The sequence below is a fragment of the Phascolarctos cinereus genome, unplaced genomic scaffold (genome assembly GCF_003287225.1).
Source record: "Phascolarctos cinereus isolate Bilbo 61053 unplaced genomic scaffold, phaCin_HiC Scaffold_2;HRSCAF=192, whole genome shotgun sequence".
NCBI classification, from domain to species: Eukaryota; Metazoa; Chordata; class Mammalia; order Diprotodontia; family Phascolarctidae; genus Phascolarctos; species Phascolarctos cinereus.
The window spans coordinates 103,139,349-103,163,073 of record NW_027555625.1 but is presented as its reverse complement, the minus strand read 5'-3'; the positions used below and the strand labels follow the sequence as shown (position 1 = coordinate 103,163,073).

Below are 23,725 nucleotides of genomic sequence, written 5' to 3'. Positions count from 1 at the left end.
GTTGTGAGCCTGGAGGACTGGGAGGATGGTGGTGCCTTCTACAGTTAATAGGAAAGGTCGAAAAAAAGATTATTTCTTTCTTTATTTATTTATTTTTGAAAAAGGAAAGGTTGAAAGAGAAGTGTTTAGAGGGAAAGAGAGAGTTCTGTTCCTAACATGTAGAGTTTAAGATTTGTACTGAACATCCACTTTATGATGCAGTATTGGAAGTCATCAGACAGCTGGATCAGGTTAGGTGTATTTGAGAATCATCAGCATAGAGATGGTAATTAAATTCACAGTAGCCAATGAGATCACCAAGTGAAGTAGGTAGAGGGAAAAGAGAAGAGGGCCAGAACTCAGTGGGACTCCCATAGGTTAGAGTGTACGATCTGAAGGAAGATCCAACAAAGGGGACAGAGAAGGAGCAGTAAGATAGGTAGGAGGAGAACCAGGAGACAGTGGTGTCCCAAAAGCATAAGGAGAAGAGAGTATCAAGGAGGAGAGAGTGATCAGCAGAGTCAGAGAGAGAGGGATTGAGGAAAGGCCATTTGATTTAGCACCTAAAGGCCATTAGTAACTTTGGAGAAAGCAGTTTTGATGGCATGATTAAGTCAGAAGCCAGATGATAAGGGATTAAGTAGAGAATAGGAGAGAAAGTGGAGGCACCTATTGTAGATGGCCTTTTGGGCATATTTAGCTACAAAGCACAGAAGAGAAATAGGATGACAAAAGGAATGGAAGAGTCAAGTGAGAGGTTTATTTTTCCCCCCCAGGATGGGGAGACTTAGGGGATTTGAGGTTTTTTAAATTGACAGTAAGGAGATGCTAAAATAATTGTGAATTGATTGATCAGAGCTGTGGATTGGAATGATTAATCTTATATAAGACATATAGACTGAATTGAAATAGGGAAAGAGAGAGTAGAGATTGTTTCGTTCTTTTTATTTTTATCCCTCATGTAATGTCCGAGACACAGTGAGGCTTAGAAATGCTTATTGATTTAAGATTGGTTAAATTATTTTAGGGTGAAAGTAGAAAATAGGAGAAATATTACTCTCTGCTTGATTTCGATTTCACAAACATCATGCCAAACCCAGGATAAGCTGATAGTCATCACTAAGAATATTGCCTCAGCTTTTGATACTCTATAACACCTTTTCAGCAACTCAAGTTGCCTCTTTTCTCTGATTGGAAGGATGGAGAACAATTAACTCCTGCCAGAGTCTTCCTTTATAAAGGGCTTCGAACTTTCCAGGTTTCTCTCTTCATTTTCCATAAATGACTGTGCTTGGTTTTGACTCCAATATCTTTTGTGTCTTCCCCTACTATAGGATTGTAAGCTCCTTGAGGGCAGAGACTGCCCTCTTTGTATCCCCAGTACTTAGCACAGTGCCTGGCACTTAGTGGCACTTACTACATTTTTATTGAATTGAATTGAAAATATTAATAATAATTTAGTAGCTAATGTTGACAATACCATTTCTAAAATCAATGATAACAGTAAATGAATTGGAGATTGAAGGTAAAATGTTTTGTCTCTCAAGGTGAATAGGATACATGGGATTAATCTAAGGGAAACTGAGGTAACCATTTGTATTGGCATTATCTAGGAGAAAACTGTTTAAATCCATCAAATACTTGAATGAACAATCAAGATTAGAAGCAAAATGTTCCATACGTCCTTAAAAATTTATCCCAGATGCCTAGTTTGGCATTCCTCCAAACTAGATTAAAGATAATTTTTAAATTATTAAAAAAAAAAAAGAGAATGCTTCTCATCTGGTGCCTAGGTGTTGTTTTAGAAAGGTTTAATTCATGAAAAAATGACTGTTGAAATTTTGCATTGCCTTCATATCTTTTGTTTTTCATTTATAGTTTGCAGTATTGATGTGGATCTTTACCTATGTTGGTGCCTTGTTCAATGGCCTGACACTACTGATATTGGGTAAGTTTATAAAATTATTTGGGGAAATAATCACAATTATTAAATACTGGAGAAAAGATAAACACTGGTGCAGAGAACTTAGATGTTTAAGTGTTGGATTTGTTTCTTTTAAAAGCTATGATTAAACTTCAAGTCTTTCAAATCGCCGTCAGTATTGATTTTTTTCAATTATAAAGGTACAGTTAGTAGTAGTGGGCCAACTTAGCCATAAAGGGTGCCTTTACCTGACAAACTCCAAAATTTTCCCTTTTCCCTTTAATAAACCCCACCAAAAAGCAAATATCCTTTGAACAATATTTCCCTCTCAGCGGAGGTCCTTGCTTCATATTTTACAGAGATAATAGAGGTTATACACTCTGAGTTTACTTTTCTCTCCTATGCTTCATCTCAAAATCTTTTGTTACCATCCCTGTATTTTTCTTTCTTTACTGCAATCTCTGATGAAGAGTTGTTTTCCAGTGTCCTCTGACAGCTAGTCCTTGTACTCTTTCATCCCCTTTTATTCTCTCTCTTTTTATTCTCTCTCTAGCTAGAGTTCCTTCCTTGCCCCTTTACTGCCATGCCCAGGTCTCCCCCATCCTTAAAAATGAAACAAAACAAACTTGATCCTACCATTCCCTAAAGCTGTCATGCGAAATCTCCCCAGCCCAGCCTTTCACAGTCACATTCCTAGAAAAAGCTATCTTCTCTTGTTGCCTCCATTTCTCTCACTTTTCAACCCTGGGCAGTTTGACTCCCAACTTTATCAGTCAGCTGAAACTGCTATATTGTAAAGTGCTTTGCAACTTTAAATGCTTTGTAAATGCTTGCTATTATTATTATTACTATTATTATTTCCAAAGTTAGCAGTTATCTCTGTCATCCTTTTTGCCTGATTAGCTGTGCCTTCTGATCTCTGGCAGATTCATCACCCAAGGCTTTTAGGAGGAGTTACCCAAAGCTCTATCCTGGGCCCCTTTTGTTTCTTTTTCTGTGTCCTCTCTTAGTGATTCCTTCAGTTTCCATGGAGGCAGTTTTCATCCTTATCTAGGTGGCTTCCAAGCCTGTGCATCTAGCGCTAATCTTTCTTGTGACTTCCATTAGTCCCACATCACCCACTGCTCTTGGATAGCTCTAGCTGGATGTCTTAGGCATCTCAGCATCACAAAACAGACTCACTGTCTTCTACCCTAAACCCATCTTCTCCAAACTGTCTTGTTTCTCTTGAGGGCACCACCATCCTTCTGGCCAGTCACCCCTGACTCTGCTCTAGTCATTTGCCAAGTCTTGTTCCATTTACTTCTACATCTACTGCATTCATCTTCTTTTCTCCATTTCCACAGCCACTGTCCTAGTTCGGGCCCTCACCCCTTCCTGCCTGGATAGCTGATTAGCTTTCTAATTGTTCTTCCTGCCCAGTCAGTCTGTATTTCTCTTACTTAGATTTTGTATTTATTCCTGTATGTGTGTATGTGTTGTTTCTACCCAGTAGTCTATAAGCTTTCTTGAGGCAAGGGGCTGTCATCTTCAGCATCTAACATAGTGCCTGGCACATAGTTGGTGCTTAGCAAATTGTGAATGAATGAATGACATCATTGTAAAGGTGAATGTGGTGTGAATTATTCTTGTACCCTTTCCTTACTTGTATCCATTCTAGAGTGGGGCGGGGGGAGGGGGAGAGAAGGGTGTGGAAGGTGGGGATGACTATATCAAGTGCTCACATTGAAAGAGCTTCCTTTCGGGAGACCCTTCAATCTATTCATAGAGAATCACTGTTGAGTTATATTTAGACTTGTCTGTTGGAAAGTTTTTGTGATTCAGCTGTTACTGAGTATTCCAGATATGAGTTTAAAATTCTGTTTCTCCGTTACAGCTCTGATTTCACTCTTCAGTGTTCCTGTTATTTATGAAAGGCATCAGGTGAGTTTAAAATGGAGGGCTTGACAGAATAATCTCATATAGTGTGGGGTTTATGATGAGTTGTAGAAAACCATAATGAAATAAGCATCTAGAGTTGTAGGACATTCATTTGTCTTTAAGTTCTTTAACAATGCTAATTATATCTGTCAACCATTTTGCCTTGTATTTGCAGACCCAGATTGATCATTATCTAGGACTTGTGAATAAGAATGTTAAAGATGCTATGGCTAAGTAAGTATTCTAGCCTTGCTTCTTGTCATAAAAAGACACTTTTGACTTTGAGACCTTAGCAAAAATGTCCGTACTGAGTACAAAAGGAATAATGCATGGTTTTTAGGGACAGCTTATTCCCCATTATTTGCTGCCAATACCACTAAAATGACATTTTTCTATTATTGAGTATTATACTTTTGTATTTAAGGCCATTATGTTTGTAAACCCAGTTTACAAGAAAAGAGTAACTAAATACAGCTTATGTTTTGGCAGCTTAAAAATATAAGTATTGCAATGTGTTTCTCACTACTTTTATTTCAAAAAGAAAGAAAATATATTGTTCTTTAAAACCGTTGTCTTTAGAATTTTACTAGTTTTTTTTTCTCCTTTCACTTGTAGAATCCAAGCAAAAATCCCTGGATTGAAAAGCAAAGCTGAGTAAAATCAGCAGTCAACACCACTAGGAATTCATCATCGGGGGAAATTTTCATTTGAATTCCATGGGGAGGGTCGGGGGAGAATGGAGCCTTGACATTGCAGAGCAGTCTCACAGATCTTTATTTTTTAGCAACGCAGTGTTTGAGGAAAAATACTTGTTTTGACTGCCATGTGTTTCGTCATCTTAAGTATCGTAAGCTGCTGTGTCTGGACTTCAGCCGTAATCACCTTTGTTTATCCTTTGTGAGGCAGTGGCTCTCACACAACGATCTGAGAAAGCTTGTACATTGTGCTTCATTGGAGGTAGTCTTGCTGTGTTTCAGGAAGGTATATAGCAGGTGGATCTGACGGGAGAACCCTTTCACAGTTTGTGCCCTGTGTATGGTCTGTGTAGAATGATGCAGATTTTCTAAAATGAAATGTTTAGAAGAGATCATACCTCTAAAGCAAGGAGAAAGCTTGCCTTCTTGGTATGAGTCTAGCTGTATTGTGATTTTACTGTTTTATTAATTGCCAATATATATAAATATATATAGTGTTTCACAAAGCTTAGACCTTTCAGCTGCCCCACAGTGCTTGATATTTCAGAGTTGATGGTTCTATGAGTAGCTCTAAATCACATAAGCTAGAAAAAGAAACTATATTTCTAGGAACACTACCATCCATTTTCAACATAAAACACAACTCCATGCCCATAGAAAGTCCACAACATACACTTTGTTGCTCAAACCTACTGTAGTTAATTTCATCACGCACTTGGGATCTATGGACTGAATCTAATGCTGAAAAAAATGTTGTTTGGAAATATCAAACATTGTTATGCAAGAAATTACAAATTAAGATTTATTCAATTGCGGTTTAAGCTGTACCTAAACTAAGTCTGTGGAATGCATTGTGAAATGTAAAACCAACCAAGTATCAATAAAGCTTAGAGACTTAAAATATTTTTGCTGTTTTGTTTTTGTGAAACTAACAAATTATTCAGAGGTTGTTTTTATTTTTGTTTTTAAATAGCACCTTAAACTGAGGTCCAGTTGTCTAGAAACTTGGAATTCTTTCTACCATTTGCTTCAGCAATTGAACGGAAATGTTCACTTCTTAGCTTTTGTTAAAGCTCATAGTCCAGCTCCTAGAAGATCAATGTCCATTATGATTTTAGATGTACCCCAGAGGCCAGACAACCCAGTAGGGAAAAAAACAGTACAGGAGATGAGCTCAGGATGGGTGTGAGTGTGAATCTTGCCTCTGATACTAGCTGTGTGGTTTGTGAGTGGAGTCACTTGGTTCCTGAGCTTGACATCTCACCTGTAAATTGAGGAGGATAATGCTGGAACCCTTACTTCATGGGTTCATAAAGGGTCAGATGAGAATGTGGGGAAAGTGCCTTGTCTCCATCTTTTGTACTATATGCAGGGCACCTATTAAATTTAAACATGAATCAAGTTGTTGACAATAAAAGTCAACATTGAAAATGTGTATGTAATCAAATTTATTTAACACATAACAAAAATGTTTTCAAATTGTTTTTTAAACACTTTAAACAATTGAAAAATAAACTCATGCGCCAGTATTTTAATTTATATTAGGATACAGTGCAGGATTTATACATAAAATCATACCATATAAATGCTTACAAATTATATATTAAGTGTTTTCCTGACACACACAGACACTATTGCTCTTAAATATGGTTTTCACACATCACCATTGATCAATTCGTTGTATTTTCACATGTTTATTTCTATTTAAGGTACAGTCAATATGAAAGGCCAACAGTAGTACAACATAGGCAAATGTGGTGATCACCCAGCATCACCAGCCAATATGGTTACATTATTAATACAGGGGGGAAAATTAAGTTCTAGTGAAGACTGCATAGGGACTCATGGATCTGACAAACTAATTGTATATTAACATAAGGCATTAATAAATTTGGCATAGAAAAATAGCTTAATGAATGATGTATTTCATTGAGAATGCTGAAGCACTTGTGATGTTAGAATTTTTATTCCTTAATTGAAGATATTTTATTTTGCTGTTTTTTATCTAAACAGGATAAAATAGCCAATAGCTCTTAAATTTCAGTAGTTTAGTCCAGTAAATATGTATACAGAATAGCTAGTGTATACTTTCAGTACTGCCAGTCAATACAGTGTACTTAGGCCAACCTTCCTTCTCTATTTTATGCCCTACTCTAGTCCACAAACATTTGTTAAGTGCCTTCTTTATGCAAGGCACTAGGTGAGGGCCCTGTGGTCTATTACTGACCATGGTTTATTTTGACCAGTAATAGATTACAATATAATCTTAGATGGTGTGGTTTGGGAAAGTTATTAAGTAAAACTCATTTTATAAAAATGGTAGGCTATTTTTAAGTTGTTTTTTTTTTTAATTACCGAGACTAAGTTGTAGCAAATACCTCAGGGGCTTAGAAATTTGTCACACAGGGATTTTTGTTCTGACTTCTTCCTGAAGCAAATGGACCAAAAGCCAACAACCCTAGTGAAGGCTGCCTGCCAATTTTGAGATGTGGGAAGTAAGGGAAGGAATGGGGATAGGGGCAAGACTGAGATTCAGTTCAGCCTTAGCTAGTATCACTCAGGAAATAGAGGCAGCAAAGATTTTAATCGACACTTGGCTATTTACCATCAACGCATAGACTAGAACATAAAACAAGCGAGTTTGGAGTCCATCATCTTGTGCCTTTGAAGTAGCCTTTTTTATTTCTAGAATTTTTGAAAAATGTGATTTGAGGTCCGGGCTGCTTAGTGAACTAAGCTTAATGAAAATCTCAATCATTCATCCTCCGCTCCACCCCTGCTGTATTAAAATAACAACTTTGGCTCACCTGTATCCATTATTTCTGAAGCAGATGACTTATGTCATCCCATTACAAATTGTGTAAAGAATAAAATCAGGACAGGAATGAGAAACTACATATCCGCTAAGGGTGTTTGGTTAGCCCTCAGTTTTAAAGTTATAGCACCATATGTAGAAAGCAAGTATTTGTGGGAGGTGAGAGTAGCCCACATGACTAAAAACTTTCAAAGGCACTTCATGGATATAAAACTTTGCAAATAAAACATTAAAAAAATTAACATTTTTCAACTTTTTTTTTTGTACATGGCTCATTTGGTTTTTGAAAGTGTTTAGCTTTAGTGGAAAACTGCACTTTTAGCATTCCTTTTATCCCAGTGTGTATAACTTAGAATTAATCTTGTTCAAGATAGTGATTTTGAGAAGGTGAACATCTCCTAAAATGTGTGAAAACAGGACATAAAACATAATGCTTTTAAGAAGTTAACAATGCAAAGCAAAGCTATGTAATTGTTAGGGCAACTGAGGCTTAAAATTTTGTCAGTGGGCTACAGTATCAGACAAGATTTTGACTGTATGTGTGTGTGTGTGTGTGTGAGAGAGAGAGAGAGATGGTTTTTATTCTTCTTTAGGAACAGGGGCCACCAAAGTCTTATGTTTGGTTTTCTTTCTCCATGGGATTTATCAGTTTTGCAAATTCCAGGTTGTTAGAGTGCTTCCTTAGAACACCACAATTGTGACTGCATCCTCTTACATCAATCATTTCCAAGCACCTGAAAAGGTAAAGAGGCACTTGGCCACAGCCTCTGAAGTGCAGCAGTAATGTGATACAGTTCTCCAGGTTTTGTGTCTGTTATTTTACAAACATCTCCACACGAATATACTGAAAAGAAAAGAAAAAGACAATTTTTCAGCTGCTTGAGAATCTGTTGGGCAGTCAAATGCATGTTTGATTTGTGTTAACTTCTTTTGTGTGGGGAACTGTTATGAAAGAGTTTTTGTTTTTTTTCCTGACATCACCTGGGTGTGAGAGCATTGCCTCCCATCATGCCTCTCAAAGTTCGAATACCAAGGCACTTAGTGCATTCCCCCAAGGCTTATAGCCCACCGTGGACCTAACGGAAGCCACCTTGTTTTTCCCTGTGGGTAAATTACTTATATCTGCTTTTTCTCGTTACTCAGGCAGCCAGAAATTAGTTAGCATCACTTCTAAGCTTGTACATCCCATGACGTGTAAGATGGCTGGTTGCTAGTGTTTGCTATTTAAATGGTTGCTGAGTGCTGAGCAGTGACCAAAGATGGACAAGATGGAGAGTCTGTGACCCTGCAGGCTAAGAAGTGATCTGGCCTCCTGGTGGTACTGCAGCATTTAAGTGGGTTGGGGAGAGGAAGTGATGCCAAAAAACCAAAAACTTGGAACAACTAAAATCCAAATGACTCTTCTTCATCAGTCCCTGCAACCTGAAATATACTCATGTCACAGTGAGGTGCGTCATCAGTGTAGGTGTCTTTCAAATACAAGTAAAGTGGATTGAGCTAGTCCTTAATGACATGGGCGTTTATTGGATCAACTTCAGGGGTCCCCTACTAAACAGGAAATTTCACTGAGTGCCAGACACAGAGGAGATTGGGAAAGGAGGTCTAAGAGCTTGCTGTGGTGGTGGCACTAGGCTGAAAATTTTCCTTTCCAAAGTATGGGTGCTCTGGGGGTACACGGCAGTCCTACTATCTTGCTGTTATACCGTACAAAACATGTAGTCAAGAGGATACATTTAAGCTAATTTTAAATACTTTTGACTATAATTTTGCTATCTTAATTTAAACTGATGAATAATGGATATGCTTAGACATGGATCAAGGACCATCTACCCTTCTGTTTATCTATAAACAGCTATGTCCTAAATGCTATCAGCCTATGGAAGTCAACTAACCATTTTAGGTGACCTGGAGTCAACATGAAGGGATGGGGCTGATACTTGCATTTCATTTGGTCACATGACCACAGTGTTAACCAGTTATGTGGCCCTTGGGGTACCCAATATTCCAAGGCTACTTTGAAGCCGTCCAAAGCTCTTAGAATTGGATTAGAACCTTGGACTTTGATGCTGTCTTTCTCCATAAGAACTCAAAAATCATATACAGTCTTATTTAATGAGGTCAGGCCTGGTGAGACTTAGGAGCCAGAGACCTGGTAGAAACAATCCCTGAAGAGTGGACCTAAGGGACAGAAGAACATATCTGTGGAATAGCATTGTAGGTTACCTGCAATCGTCTCCTCCAGTGCTGATCACATACTTGTCATCATGAGAGAATCGGATGTTAGTCACATGAGCTGAATGACCAAAGTAACGTTTGTGTTTGGCCTATAAGTAAAAGTTAACACCAAGGAAATTGGATAAGGGTATTGGAGTATCCCAGACCCTCCCAGAGTCACAAACATCTCAAAGCTGCCTAGGGTCTCCCCAGCTTTACCACTTCGTCTGGTGGCTTCTTCCCAACCAACTTTTTTCTCTCTTGCTCTCTTTCATACTCTAGGCCTTCTGTCCCCTTTTCCACTTTATACCCCATGATATTTTTTTACTTAGTTGACCTCCTCAATATTCTTTCAAATGAAATTCACATCCTTTATCCTAGAAAGTCTACTTTCTATGATTGTGGGGATACGAATAGCTTCGGAAGCACAACTGAGCAGAAGATATTTTTTGTTGCCTCCAGCATCTTACAAAGCACCATCTAAGTTTAGTTATTGTCCAATCTCGTGGCTATAGGGAGATGGACCTGATTACTAAAGGCTGTGTTTTCAGTGTAAGGAACTGCCATTCCTTACCCTGGGAATTCTGGCTTATAATTAATTAGACTTCTACTTGGCCTCTCATCCTCCACCCCTCAACTCCACCTCTGCTCCTGAACATCTATTCCCCTTCCTGGGCATACCATGACTTATGCACCAGAGGTGCTAAATAGTAAAATCACAGGATTGGCCAACTGGCTAATAGGCCTATGGATGCCAGAGGATTTGGAAAAAATACCCAGCACAGGCAGCTACATTCCAATGAAGACTTACAAATTTTTCTGTGCATGGAAAATCAAAGAGTTTCACCAGCCCAAAGTCATCTCCGGTGGCAACATTCAGGCCAGCATGGGTCACACAGGCACAGTTGACATCAGCCTTATCTGCGTTTCGGGGCCAGATCCCAATGACTTCATCTCCTAGAATGCTATTCCAACCAGAAAAGAGCACAACATGGGAATAGGGATTGAGAAGCCACACGAGTGAATTTCAGGGATAGTAAATCCAGAGGAAGAGGGGAGCATCTTTTTATCCCAGAGCTCTTTTTCCTCATCCTTGCTTTATGACCCTAGTTTTTAAACTTCACAGGAAAAACCAATTCTCCGTTCAGTTCTAGCCACATGGTCAAGTTGACTAATAACCCCTTATTTTCCTTTTCCCTCTCTGTTTTTGCTAATGTAGCACTCTAGAAAGCAATGTTTTCTTCTCTCTTCTCCATTAACTAATATCCTTGGTCCCTGCACAATACACTACCTTCTGAGTGTTTTCCTACATTGTTTCACCACCTGCTAAATGATATATTAATGTTCTAAAGCCCTGCCTCCAACCCCTACCACCTATATAGGCGGCTGTTCATCTTTTTTCAGTTGTGTCTGACTCTTCATGATCCCGTTCAAGGTTGTCTTGGCAGAAATACTGGAGTAGTTTGCCATTTCCTTCTCCTGTTCATTTCACAGATGAGGAAACTGAGGCAAACAGGATTAAGTGACTTGCCCTACATCACACAGCTGGTAAGTGTCTGAGACCAGATTTGAACTCAGGAGGATGAGTCTGACTCCAGGCTCCGTACTCTATCCAATGCTCTATCTCCATATAGTTTAGACTCCTAAAATTGTAGAAAAATACTGAAAGTAGCATTAATTATAGATCCTACTCAGATTTTATATCCAGGTTGTAAAAGAAAGTTCAGCCTATGTTTGAATCAACATGGTAATTCCAGTCTTGCTTCTCTCCCAGGTCTACCATCAACTGGGCAGGTAGGGACCTTTAGCGACACATAAGGTTAAGGTCCTTGGGTCTGAATCTATTGGGAGGAGCTCAGCCTACATAGGAGGCAAGTCATTTCCCCTGAACTCATTAAAAGGAATTGGAGATTTCTTCTAAGAGTAGATTTCAGAAGAGCAAATTCTCACTTCTAAATTTTGAGTGAGTTCAGAGTTAGGAGGCTAACTGATCCTGAGACAAGGGGAATACATTGTGATGTTTTCCTTGGAGGATTTGCTTTGTATTACCTTGTCCAGGTGGCCCAGGTGATATTCTCAATAACTGTGGTATCAGTCACCTGCTTCCCCAGTGGGACTTCATGGACCTGACGCTTGTAAGACCCTGTCGAAACCTGTAAGTGAATGGGAACCCATAGTAACCAGCTTTTTCTTGTCCGAGAGGATATTACCTCTGGTGCATTTTCCCCAAAGCACCCACCTAGCCTCAGCAATAGTTGGGGCCATCCCAAGAGCTCTGCTCTTCATCCCAGGCTAAATTGGAGCTAAGAGCTATGCAGCTAATCCAGAGAGCTAAGTGTCTGTCATTACCCCCATCCTCTCAGGAGTGATAACAGCTCTCACCCACTCTAGCTTTTCTACACCCTTATTGTGTTAATTGGTATAATTCTAATAACAACTATAATACTAGCTAGTCTTTATATATTGCTTTAAGATTTGCAAAACTCTTTACAAATATCTCATTTAATCCTCACAACAACCCTGGGAGGTTGGTGCTATTGTCCTTATTTTATAGATGGAAAAACTGAGGCAGACGGAGAAAGGCAGGTCACACAGTATCTAAGGCAGGATTTGAATTCAGGTTTTCCTGACTCCAGTTCTAGCACTCTAACCATTATGCCACTTAGCTAAAGTAGGGGCTCCTAACTTAGGAAATGTGAGCTTGTTTTTAAAATATTTTGATAACTATGTCAATATGTAATTAGTTTCCTTTGTAATCTCATGTATTTTGTTTTGTGCATTTAAAAACATTTATTCTGAGGAGTCCGTAGGCTTCACCAGACTACCAAAAGGGTCCATGACTCTAAAAAGGTTAATAACCCCAACTCTAGAGAGTGGCTTGTTCTTTCAGTAAGTATTTATTGAGCACCTACTGTGTTGAAGACCCTGTGCTCACACAGTGATGAAAACAAATGGCATACGTCTCCCAGCAAAAGAAGTGAGTTTTCTCATGGAGACTGTGTGATCTGAATTATTCAGGAGGTATTTTGCGCAAGGGAAAATTTGATTTTCAGGTTCTTTGCCTCCTTAAGTGCTCTGGGACTCTTCTGGGAAAATCTGGATACTTTGGCCATTGTGGACACATCAAAAGATACCATTTTCCCCCTTTTGCAATGGACATTTCAAAATGAGGCCAATTGGGGGGACCCCTCCCCCCTCATTTGCTGAAGATGTAGGAGATCCAACCAGATCCTTTCCCCAGCTCTTCATTCGAATCCTCCAGGAACGCCACTAATACGTTTTCACAGTAGAGAAAGCTTCTTCTTTATGTGCCTAACCCTTTTTCAAATTCATATCAAAGAAGGATGAGGCCAACTTAAGAGGAATCTTAAAGCAAAATGTGATTCTTGGTAGAACTGACTGGTTTGAAACTGCAGGATTTTTATTAGCTCCTTTTGGGAAGTTTATAAATGAACAGGAGGATTTAGGAGGGATAAAGTAAAGGAAAAACTTTAGGGGCTGGAAGCTCTTGGTCTCTGCTTTTTATAGACAGGGACTGATAAAACTTAATTTCTCCTACAATTATAGTAGATGAAAACCTACCTCACTAAAAAGATTCAGGTTATCCAAAGGCAAGTTCTTCAAATTCCTTCATCTAATCCTGAAATAATTCCTCTAACTGTGCTTTCGATCCCACCCCCTACTATTGGACCATTGTTCCATGTAGTTATCTCTTCTTTCCCAGTCCTAAAAAAAAAAAACCTTTTTATTGTTTGAGAGGCTATTACCTCTGGTAATTACTTCTGTTGTAAAGTTCTGCAGTACAGGCCAGCCTATGTGTGGCCTTCTATTTGACTACTTTCCCATCTCTCTCTTATTCACTGCTAGAAAAAGTTGTCTATTCCTGATACCTCCATTTTCTTACTGCCCCTTTTCCCTTACAATTTGGCTTCTGCAATCATCACTGGTGAAATTGCTCTCTCAAAGGTCACCCATATCTTCTTCATTGTAAAATGCTGCGACTCTTTCCTGGTCCTCATCCTCATTGACTTCTGATACTATTAACTATCCCCCTCTTAGATACATTTTCTCTCCTTGTAGTCAGATATCCACACTCTTCCTTATTCCTCCTTTTTTGTCTTCATCACTAGCTCATCACTCTCTTCTCAAACCAATACAGAACGTGTCCTAGGCTTTCTTTTCTCTGAATTTTCTTCCTTGGCAATCTCATTCACTCCCATAGGTTTAACTATCATCTCTCCACAGCCAACTCCTAAATCTATCGCTCTTCTAAGTTTCAGGCTGGCATCTCCAACTGTCTATTACTAGTCTTCTATCTGCTAGTCATTTCCATGTATACATCCTACTGGCACCTCAAGCTAAGTGTTAAAAACTGAGCTCATTATGTTTCTCCCCAAACTACTTCCCTGTATGACTTTATAACTTCTATCACTATTGCTACTGTTCACCTAGTTCTATCACCTTGGCTCGCAGCAGCCATGGGACTGCTGAACAGGGACTGCTAAATCAACGTTGTCTCAAGAGACAGTGAAGAGCCAACCAGCATTTGAGTTTTGCTGACTGGCATTATAAGTTTATCAGGTGTCAAGTAGTGGGGAATTTAAGGAGGAAGAAACATAAATCTTCCCATTGGTAGTAATATCAGTTGTTGTTCAGCCATTTTTCAGTTGTATCTGACTCTTCATGAAAGTATGTTTCATTGTTCTCGTGAACTAAGAAGGATCATTATAATTACTGAAAGATCCTCTAACAGTAGGTCTTAAACACATCTGTATCACCATTTATTTCTCAAACGTACATAAATACCATCCTGATAAATAAAATACTTGTTCAGTTGTGTTTGATTCTTCATGACCCTTTTGGGGTTTTCTAGGCAGAGTTACTGGAGTGGGTTGCCATTTCCTTCTCTAGCTCATTTTACAGGTAAGGAAACTGAGGCAAATAGGGTTAATATGACTTGCATTAGTGTCACACAGTAAGTGTCTTATTTGAACTCATGAAGAAGAGTCTTACTGGTTCCAGGCCCAGCACCAGCATAGGCTGGCCTGTCTTGCAGAACCTTGTAACAGTTTCAGTTGCTTTCAGATAACAACTCACTTCATCTACCCCTTCCACGCATCAGCACAAGCTGTCATAAATGCCAAGAACGCAAGTGTTCTGATTTCCACAAAGCAGAAAAGAATGGAATCAGCAGACTATAAGCCACACTACTGTTTAACTTAGATTTCTTCCAAAATTCTAGAACTAAAGAGTAGTCATTAATAGTTCAATGTCAAGTTGGAAAGTATCCACTGGAGTTTTCCAGGGATCTGTGCCTGGCCCTGTGCCATTTCAGTAATTGGCCTATTATTGTAATTGGCTTAGAAAACAGACACAGATGCTCTGCTAATCAAATTTGCAGATGATTTGAAGCTGGGAGGGATGGCTAACACATTGAATGATAGAGTCAGAATCCCAAAAGAACTTGACAGGTAGTAGAACATTCAATATTCAATCACTTGCCAAGTCTTGTTGATTTTACTTGTACAAAATCTTTCACATCCATCCCTTCTTATTCATACAAACACTGCCATCCTAGTTCAGGTCCTGGTCACCTCTCACTGGGAGTATGGCCATACCCTCCTACTTGGTTTTCCTGCCTCAAATCTTTCCCTTCTCCATTCCATCCTCCACAACCACCAAAATGGCTTTCATAAGGCTAAGGTCTGACTATGTCACTCCCCTACTGAATAAACTTCAATGACTCTATTAGCTTCAGAATAAAAGGTAAACTCCTCAGGCATTTATGGTGTTTCACTGTCTGGCCCCAGCCTAACTTTCCAGGCTTATTATACATTTCCCCCTTACTTATTCTATAGTCTAGTCCAATTGGACTTCTTGCAATTCTGGTTTTTTTTGTACATACTTAAATATGTATGCCTGTTGCTTCCTCTTTTAGAATATAAACTCCTGGAGGATAGAGGTCATTTCATTTTTACCTTTGTATTCCTAGGACCTAACTTAGAGCCTGGCACATAGCAGATATTCATTAAACGTTTGCTTGCTTGACCACTGTGCCTAATCACAGTTTAATAGGGATATTTAAGAAGATAACATGTAATAGGGATATATGTAAAATCATATCGTTGGGTTCAAAAATTAACTTCTCAAGTACAAAATGGGTGATGAATGGGTAGAATTCATTTGAAAAATAACTGGTGGTTTAAGTAGATTTCAAGCTTGACATGGCTCCCCAAAAAGCTAACACGAATGCAGTCCTTGGTTTCCTAGACCCCAGATCACAGAGAATTTGGAGGCCCTTCCCAGGATAATGGAGAATTGTTGAGCTAGACTAGAGTATTCATAGGCATCTAGGAAAACTAAATTAATTTTGAGGTTCTATTAACCTGAAGCAAGGGATTTCCACCCAAGTTTAGGGGCATCAGGCAGGGGAGTCAGAGATGCATGTGGATTAATGTGGAGCACAAGAGAAGAAAAGATTGATATATGGAAGAAGTAAATTAGAGCTGAGACAATGTTGAATTGATATTTGTGGCAAATAGTGATATTTAAGTCCAATCAATACCCTCTTCCTCCCTCAGGTTTTTCACAGAGCACAGTGATGGGAAAATTCATATTTAGGGTTAAATATAAAAGTATTTCTTTAGCAACAACCTCCCCACCCCCACCCTTGCCAGGCCGACTATGAGGAGAACATAGCAGGGAGAAAACAGGTGCTGCGAACTCCATCACAGTCTTTTATATGTCATTTAAATATTAATGACAAAATAAATCACATGACTATTTATAGTGATTTTTATATCTCCTAGCCCCTAGCATAGTGCTTTGCACATGGTAGATATTAAGAGGCAGCCAGGTGGCACAGTGGATAGAACTGGACTTGGTGTCAAGAAGCCTTGACTTTTTTTTTTTTGTCTTTCCTGTTGCATAGCTACCCATTAGAATCCATCTGAGATTCTAGTGAGGCAAAAAGAGAAAATATTGTGAAAGAAAAAAAACTCACCCAAATGTATCATAATACTATTATAATAATTTTCAAGGTAGTAAACAGTTCTCCCAATGGCAAGGTAATGGTAATGGTAAGGGGTGAAATTGGTTGCCTTTTGAAAATAATGAACTCTGACTTGTTCATCTGACTTGTTATACCCAATTTTATAGTTAACAAATTCATTGAGTACTGAATAAGAAGTTCTAGTTCTCCTGGACAGAATGGGAGGAGGGATGCAATAGAGAATATAGATGATATAAAATTAAGTAACAGCAAAATAGCAGAGTTTTAGTAGAGAGAAAGTTGGCCTTTAAAGCATGGAAAACATGGATTTAAGTCCCACTTCTGGCATATATGGGTTGTGTGATCCTAGGAAAGTTACCCAACTTCTCAGGGCGAGAGAAAACTCTCCAAGAGTAGAAGTTGAGGAAAAGATAACTTCTTATATTGGAAGAAGGAGTTTCTTCCCATGGGATCTTCTCATATCATTGAAATCATAGGAATATTCATTATAGCCTTATCCTATCCTATCCTATCCTATCCTATCCTATCCTATCCTATCCTATCCTATCCTATCCTATCCTATCCTATCCCATCCCATCCCATCCCATCTCATCCCATCCCATCTCATCTCATCCCATCCCATACTATCCTATCCTATCATATCCTATCTCTATGTGGAAGCCTTGACTTCTAATCTAGCCTTAGACACTTAGCTATCTGACTTTGGGCCAAGTCTCATTCTCAATCTCAGTCTCCTCATTTGTAAAATGGAATAATAATAATCTCTACTTCACAGGATTGTCATGAGGAGCAAATGAGATAATTTATGCAAAGAATTTCTGAACTTTAAAAATGCTATATAAATGCTAGCTATTGTTAATGTTTTATATAATTGAAATAAACTTAATTCAACTGATTCATTAAAGCTAAAACATACCTGAATGTATTTGCTGTCAGCTGAGAAATCCATCTGAATAACAAAGCTTGGGATGTCTTTGCAGTATCCAATTCGGTTCAAGTTTGTGCCTTGGGTGAGGTCATAGAAGTCAACAGTGTGTTCTGATGAACCCACGGCTAAGAAGTGGTTGTCTGGACTCATTCTAGAAGAAACAAATCAAAGGCATGGTTAATGGGGAACAAAAATCCAGATAATAGTTTTTAGCTGGTTTTGAGAAGAGATTCATAATGTGCATTCATTTCAATCTAACATTTATTTTTAATTAAATCTGCCATGGAGCTCTCTGGTCTCATAGGCAATAAGATTGCATCCCAGTATCATTTGTGGTCAATTCTATTCTGTATTCCCTACTCACAGTTATAGGATCATTGATCTAGGTCTATAAGAGGCCTTAGAGATCTATTTAATTAGCTCATTTGTAATGGTTCTACCATCTCTATTTAAAACCTCAAATTTGATTATTTTGCCATTTTTATGAAATGACACTGGTTTACAAACTCTCCTTGTCTTGGCTGAAGCAGAAAAAAATCAAGATAAGATTTAAATGTAATCTCATTATAATAAAGAGAAAATTTATGTCATCTTTTGGATAATATTGTTATCTAAGCAATGGTATTTATCTCAACAACTCAGTAGACATTATGAAATTCAATTAAAATGCATTTATAGTTTGTTATGTTTTTCTTTCTTTCTTTTTTTAAACCAGTGATAGCATAAGACCCATATAATCATCCATTCAATGGCTAGCTGAAAGGTTGGCAACTGAGTTCTTTCAGATCCCCTCTTCTATTGGCCAAAGCCTATTTAAAATGAGTAGTCCCTGGTGACTAGAGTCATGACACCCATTAATACCTGATATCCTGAATAGCTGATTTCCGATCTCGTTTTTTCCCCCAGACTTTCAGGCTGTTCACCAATAAGATAACAAATTCTCCATTTTTCATGCCAATGGCCACCATGTCTCCATCAGGGCTGTAGGCAGCACATCTGGCAGCATGGCCCAAGTTGACCTTGTTCAGGAGTTTCTGAAGACACACAACACTATTTAAACACCGTAAAACTTCTTCCGTTGGTAATTCAAGGAAAATGCAGTGGCTAGACTTGCCTTGCTGTGATATCCCAGAGACATAGGTTTCTTATAGAAAACTGTAACTAAATGGCTTGGCTATGTAGAAAGTTTCTGTTAAATAAGGGTGTCCTCACACCAGTGCACCATCATGAATGTGTTCTAGCTCTCTGTGTTGCTGTTTAATCTTCCACTGAATGGCCAACCCCATAAGGACTGGGATTTTTTTCTATCTAAGCTTTGCATTCCCCTGTGTGCTTAGTGTCGTGTTTGTCACATGGCAGGGCTTAATAAATGATGAGCGATGACTGCCTGCCTTAGTAGGCATTGAATAAATACTTGTTGATTAATTGAGTGATGAATATATGCATGAATGAACTTTAGGTATTCATTCTGCCACACAGAAGCAGGTAGGTGGCATAGTGCACAGAGCACTGGGCCTGGAAGAAGGAAGACCTGAGTTTAAATCTGGCCTTGGTCACTTACTAGCTGTGTGATCCTAGGCAAGTTAATGTTTATCTGCTTTAGTTTCCTCATCTGTAAAATGGGGATGATAATAGCACATATCTTCTGGGGTCATTGTGAGATAAAATGAGATAATGTTTGTAAAAGCGTTTTGCAAATGTTAAAGCACTATGTAAATGCTAGCTATTATTACCGTATATATTTACATATTTATTGTACTTTCTTAACAGTGCTTGGAGTATATGCCACATCATTTAGTATATAATGATACTCTTCTGAATTGTTTCCTAATTTTGTATGTGTGGAAGTCTTGTCTTTCCAACTCAATGATAAGCTCCTTAGTATTATGCTCTTATATCCCTCACAGAACCTAACATAGTATATAGTCTCCAGACCCTTTTCTGGTTGCCTTATTCTCCAGATATTTAAGTTTGCCTATATCCTTCCTAAAATGTAATACCTGGAGGTAAATATAGTACTCCTCTTAGGTGGCCTGACCAGGACAGTGTATTATGGAGCTATGACCTTTTTATTTTGGACACTAAGCCTCTCTTAATGTAAGTTATGATCATATTAGTATTTATTGGATAGTAGTAATTTTTTGGCTTCCCTATTATTCTCTTAAACCATATTGAGCTTGAAGGTCACAAAAACTCTTCGAATACAGAGTAAGAATCACAGAATCAAAGAGCTGGAAGGTACCTCAGAGGCTTTCTAGTATAACCCATAGCTGGCCACACATTTCTTTTTGGTTAGTCACTTTTTTTCATGAACTCCTAGATAGTCATATCTCTCTTAATCTGCACTTATGAAGCTAATTTTTAAAACATAATTGTAGAAATTGTATTTACTGAAATACTCAAATGGACCTGTTATCCCTTGGAGGATGCTGTCTCCAGTGATGCAGACTGCAACTCATCCATGCCTGCCAATCCTATGAAATTTTTGTCTCGATCAAATGAGATAATATTTGTAAAGTGCTTAGCATGGTGCCTGGTACATAGTAGGTACTTAGTAAATACTTTTCTTTGCCATCCTTCTTTCTCCTTCCTTCTTTCCCTTCTTTTTTCCTTCCCCCCTCCCTCCTCCATTCCCTCCTTTCCTTCTTTCCTTCCTTCCTTTGTTCCTTCCTTCCTTCCCTCCTTCTTTCACTCCCTCCTCCCTTCCTTCCTCCTTTGTCTATATCCTTCCAGAAGTTGGGGGTCCATTCAGTGCCAAGGACCTTCCTCACTTTTTCTTGACATCATGAGAATGTCACCCAGGCTATCCATTGGTCATCTCTTACACTCTCCAGGTGACCAGCCCATATTGTTTTAATCATATTTTTCTGATGATATGCTTTACTTTGGTCCTTCTTTATAGTTCCTTATTTTGCATTGTTACAGCCTGAGCACACCCACCTATGTGACTGTTCATTGCCCTCTGAGTGAAACTCTTTTTTCATTCTTTGCATAACATAATGCTGTTCTGCAATTCGTAGCCATACAACAGTATTTTTGCATGGTTATAGGTCTCTTCCGGGAGGCTCTGCAAAGTTTCTGGGCTTGATGCAACCAGCACTATGTCATCCACTAACAGGACCTCACCATCTATAAGGAAACCCACTTCAATTTGGACTCTGTGCTGGATCTCCTCTATGCCAAGAAACCCTGGCAAACCCCCTTTGACAAGAATACATCTCATTTTATTTCTTGCCTAGTATTAATGACAAAATGTTTGTTGTTCAAGGTTATCATTTATGGAATCTTGAATAATCTTGATGAATGGATGGGATTTACTTTGTTGTAAGAGATATTTAAGGTGGTGTTTTGTTATGCTAAATAAACAATAATCACATACGGATCTTGTGTTCTTGTATTCTTTCAGTTGTTCAGGTGATGGCAAAAATATAATCTGATGTGCGTAATACCCTCGTTGAGGATACCCTTGATGAATGAGTAGATAGTTCTCATAAAAATTTATGTAGATGGGAAATATTAAATCTATCCCTAAATTTCTTCTTATTTGACTTGACCTATTATTCCAGATTTTCAAGATATTCTTGGATCCTGACTCTGTTATCCAATATTAGCCATCTCTTCTACCTTGTGTCACTGTACATTTTTACAAAAATTGTTTTATCACTTCATTTCATTCCTGACCCTCAGACCCCATCCCAAGTCTTCCACAGCCTTGCTAACCACTTTCTTTCTATGTCAGAGACCACGCTCTGAAAGAACTTCTTCCCTGGGGACTCACTGTTCTGATTGGTAACTACTTCACCTGGGCCAGAGGCCACATGTGTCCCTCTGGGTCCTTGGGTGCGGCCTTTTGACTGAGTCCAAGTTTGACAGAATAAATCCTTTTATTAAGGGATTTTTTTTTCTGTGAAGTTTGGATTCAGTCAAAGAGCCACACTTGAGGACCTAGAGGGACACGTGTGTCCTCGAAGCCACAGGTTCTCCACCCCTGGGTCCTGGATCATTATTTCAGGAAAGTCCCAACGTCATATTTGTTTCACTTTCTATTTGCAGGTCATATCCCATCTATTCTACAATCTGTTAAACACTTTGTTGGCAAGTGAAAATCCTTTCCTCTCCTCCCCTAGTTCTAGAACCATGAATCATGATCAAATCAACTATCAATCTGCTCCCCTCTCAGAACCGTGCCATAAATCCCTATAACTTTCTTGACTAAGGTGCTCTTCCCTGGACACCACCACTTCCCCGTGGATATTGCCTCTCCTACCAGAATGCAAGTCCCTTGAAGTCAGGTACTGTCTTTGTTTTCGTATGTGTATCTCTAGCATTCAGTATAGTGCTGAGCATATGATAAGTGCCTAATAAGTACTTTTTCATTCATTGATTTGTCTCAGCCATTCATAAAATGTTGACCCTTTTAAAGTCAAATACAGACTGGGGTGGTCCACCAGACATCATCACACAGACTACTTTTTTTTTTACTACATCCTAAATATAGTTGTTTTTCTAAAAGAGGGTACAGTTTCTTCTTTTTCTTTTCTTTTTCTTCTTTTAGGCAATTGGGGTTAAGTGACTTGCCCAGGGTTACACAGCTAGTAAGTGTTAAGCATTTGGTCTGAGGTCACATTTGAATTCAGGTCCTCCTGACTTCAGGGCCAGTGCTCTACCCACTGCACCACCCAGCTGCCCCTAGAGGGTACATTTTTAACCTAAATAAGTAAAAGGTAAAAAGAACTAGGCCTCCTTTAGGGAGGAAACATTGGTGTCACTCATAGATATCCCTGACAATGGAATTGCCCTTGATGGAGTTTCACAATGGGCAATTTCTAGAATCAGTCCCATCTGTAAAAGGAAGCACCATCACTTACTTTGTCTGCTAGGTCCCAGATCCTGGCTGTACCATCATTGCTGGCCGAGATGAAAATATCCTTGGTAGGATGAGTGGCCAGACCCCAGATTTCCCCTTCCATGTGTCCATCAATCAACATGTTAGAAGCAGCATTTTTTTCACCAACTTCAATTATTTCTCCATCTTTGGTTCCCACTAAAATCTTCCCCTGTTGGAGTAAAAATGCAGCTAAAATAAACTTGAGGAGATGTAATAAATATCCATGGAATTAAAAGAAAAAATCAGGATTCCCCTCTCCCTCCCCAAAACTACCTCAATTACTCATAGTGGCATTCAAAACAACAAAAAACCCACCAGTCTTTATCATTCATTTTCTTCCTGTTTTCTTATCTACTTCATTCCTCAATTAATTTTCTTTGGGCTAGCTAGAACATTATTCATCCATTCATTTCATTCATTCATGGCTCAGGTAGTATATTTCAACTGTGTGCTCCCAAAAAGTCATTCTATTTCCTTGTTTTTTCCTCATTTCCCAAACATTCAATTCAATTTGATTAAATTCAATGCAACAAACATTTATTAAGTGCCTACTATGGGCAAGACAATGAGTTAAGAAAGCAGGGTCCTTCCCCTCTAAGAGCTGAGGCTCTAGAACAGGAGATAAAACAGATATTCAAATAATTATAATGTAAATTAGGTAGGCTAAACGCTAAGGCAAGATATAACATTCAATAAGTGTTTTGAGAAGGGAAAGATTGGTCATTGCTGGCATTAGAATTGGGTTTGGAATGAGAATATTTCAATAGGTGACAAGTGGAGGGAAAGAAAGGTACAGTGGGAGATGGTATGAAAAGAGTTCAATGAATTCAGAAAATTATGATTAGAGTAGGTTGGCTAGAACACTGTCCTTCAAATGGTAGAGAAGCCGAGAGGGGAAATTCTACTCGGTGTCTGATTTTCACCAAGGAGAAACTGGTTGTTAGGGGTAGAAATGGTGGGAACCTTGAGAGGAAGTGACCACTCCATCTTAGAGTTTTTGATAGAGAAAAGAAGAAAGCTGGGAATATTCTGGTATGTACGTAGATTTTGTGAAAGTAGATTTCAAAGGGTTCAGAGAAAGGTTTGGAAGGAACTCATGGACAAAAATGTTTAATTATTAGCTAGCATTTATATAGCATCTTAAGGTTTTGCAAAGTGCTTTACAAATATTACCTTATTTTATCCTCATAAGAACCCTGGAAGGTAGGTTCTATTATTATCCCCATTTTACAGATGAAGAAAGGGTGACAAACAGAAGTTAAGTAACTTGCCCAGGATCATACAACTAGCAAGTGTCCAAGGTAGGATTTGGATTCAGTTCATCCTGACTCCAGGCCCAGTGGCACTCTA

General features: G+C 38.7%; 2 protein-coding genes across 2 annotated transcripts in view; one reads left to right on the top strand and one right to left on the bottom strand.

Annotated features, from left to right (window-relative positions):
- The window catches only part of RTN4 (reticulon 4), a 74,701-nt gene extending 69,280 nt beyond the window's left edge, over window positions 1-5,421 (top strand). The window contains 4 exon segments of the mRNA XM_020996213.2: window positions 1,858-1,927; window positions 3,780-3,826; window positions 3,999-4,057; window positions 4,439-5,421. Of these exon segments, the coding sequence (XP_020851872.1) occupies window positions 1,858-1,927; window positions 3,780-3,826; window positions 3,999-4,057; window positions 4,439-4,481 (219 nt within the window). The 3' untranslated portion in view covers window positions 4,482-5,421.
- A 613-nt stretch (window positions 5,422-6,034) lies between these two features.
- Window positions 6,035-23,725, bottom strand: part of EML6 (EMAP like 6) — a 295,107-nt gene continuing 277,416 nt past the window's right edge. Inside the window, 7 exon segments of the mRNA XM_078149518.1 lie at window positions 6,035-8,177; window positions 9,557-9,657; window positions 10,359-10,512; window positions 11,597-11,700; window positions 17,476-17,638; window positions 18,349-18,521; window positions 22,356-22,544. Of these exon segments, the coding sequence (XP_078005644.1) occupies window positions 8,153-8,177; window positions 9,557-9,657; window positions 10,359-10,512; window positions 11,597-11,700; window positions 17,476-17,638; window positions 18,349-18,521; window positions 22,356-22,544 (909 nt within the window). The 3' untranslated portion in view covers window positions 6,035-8,152.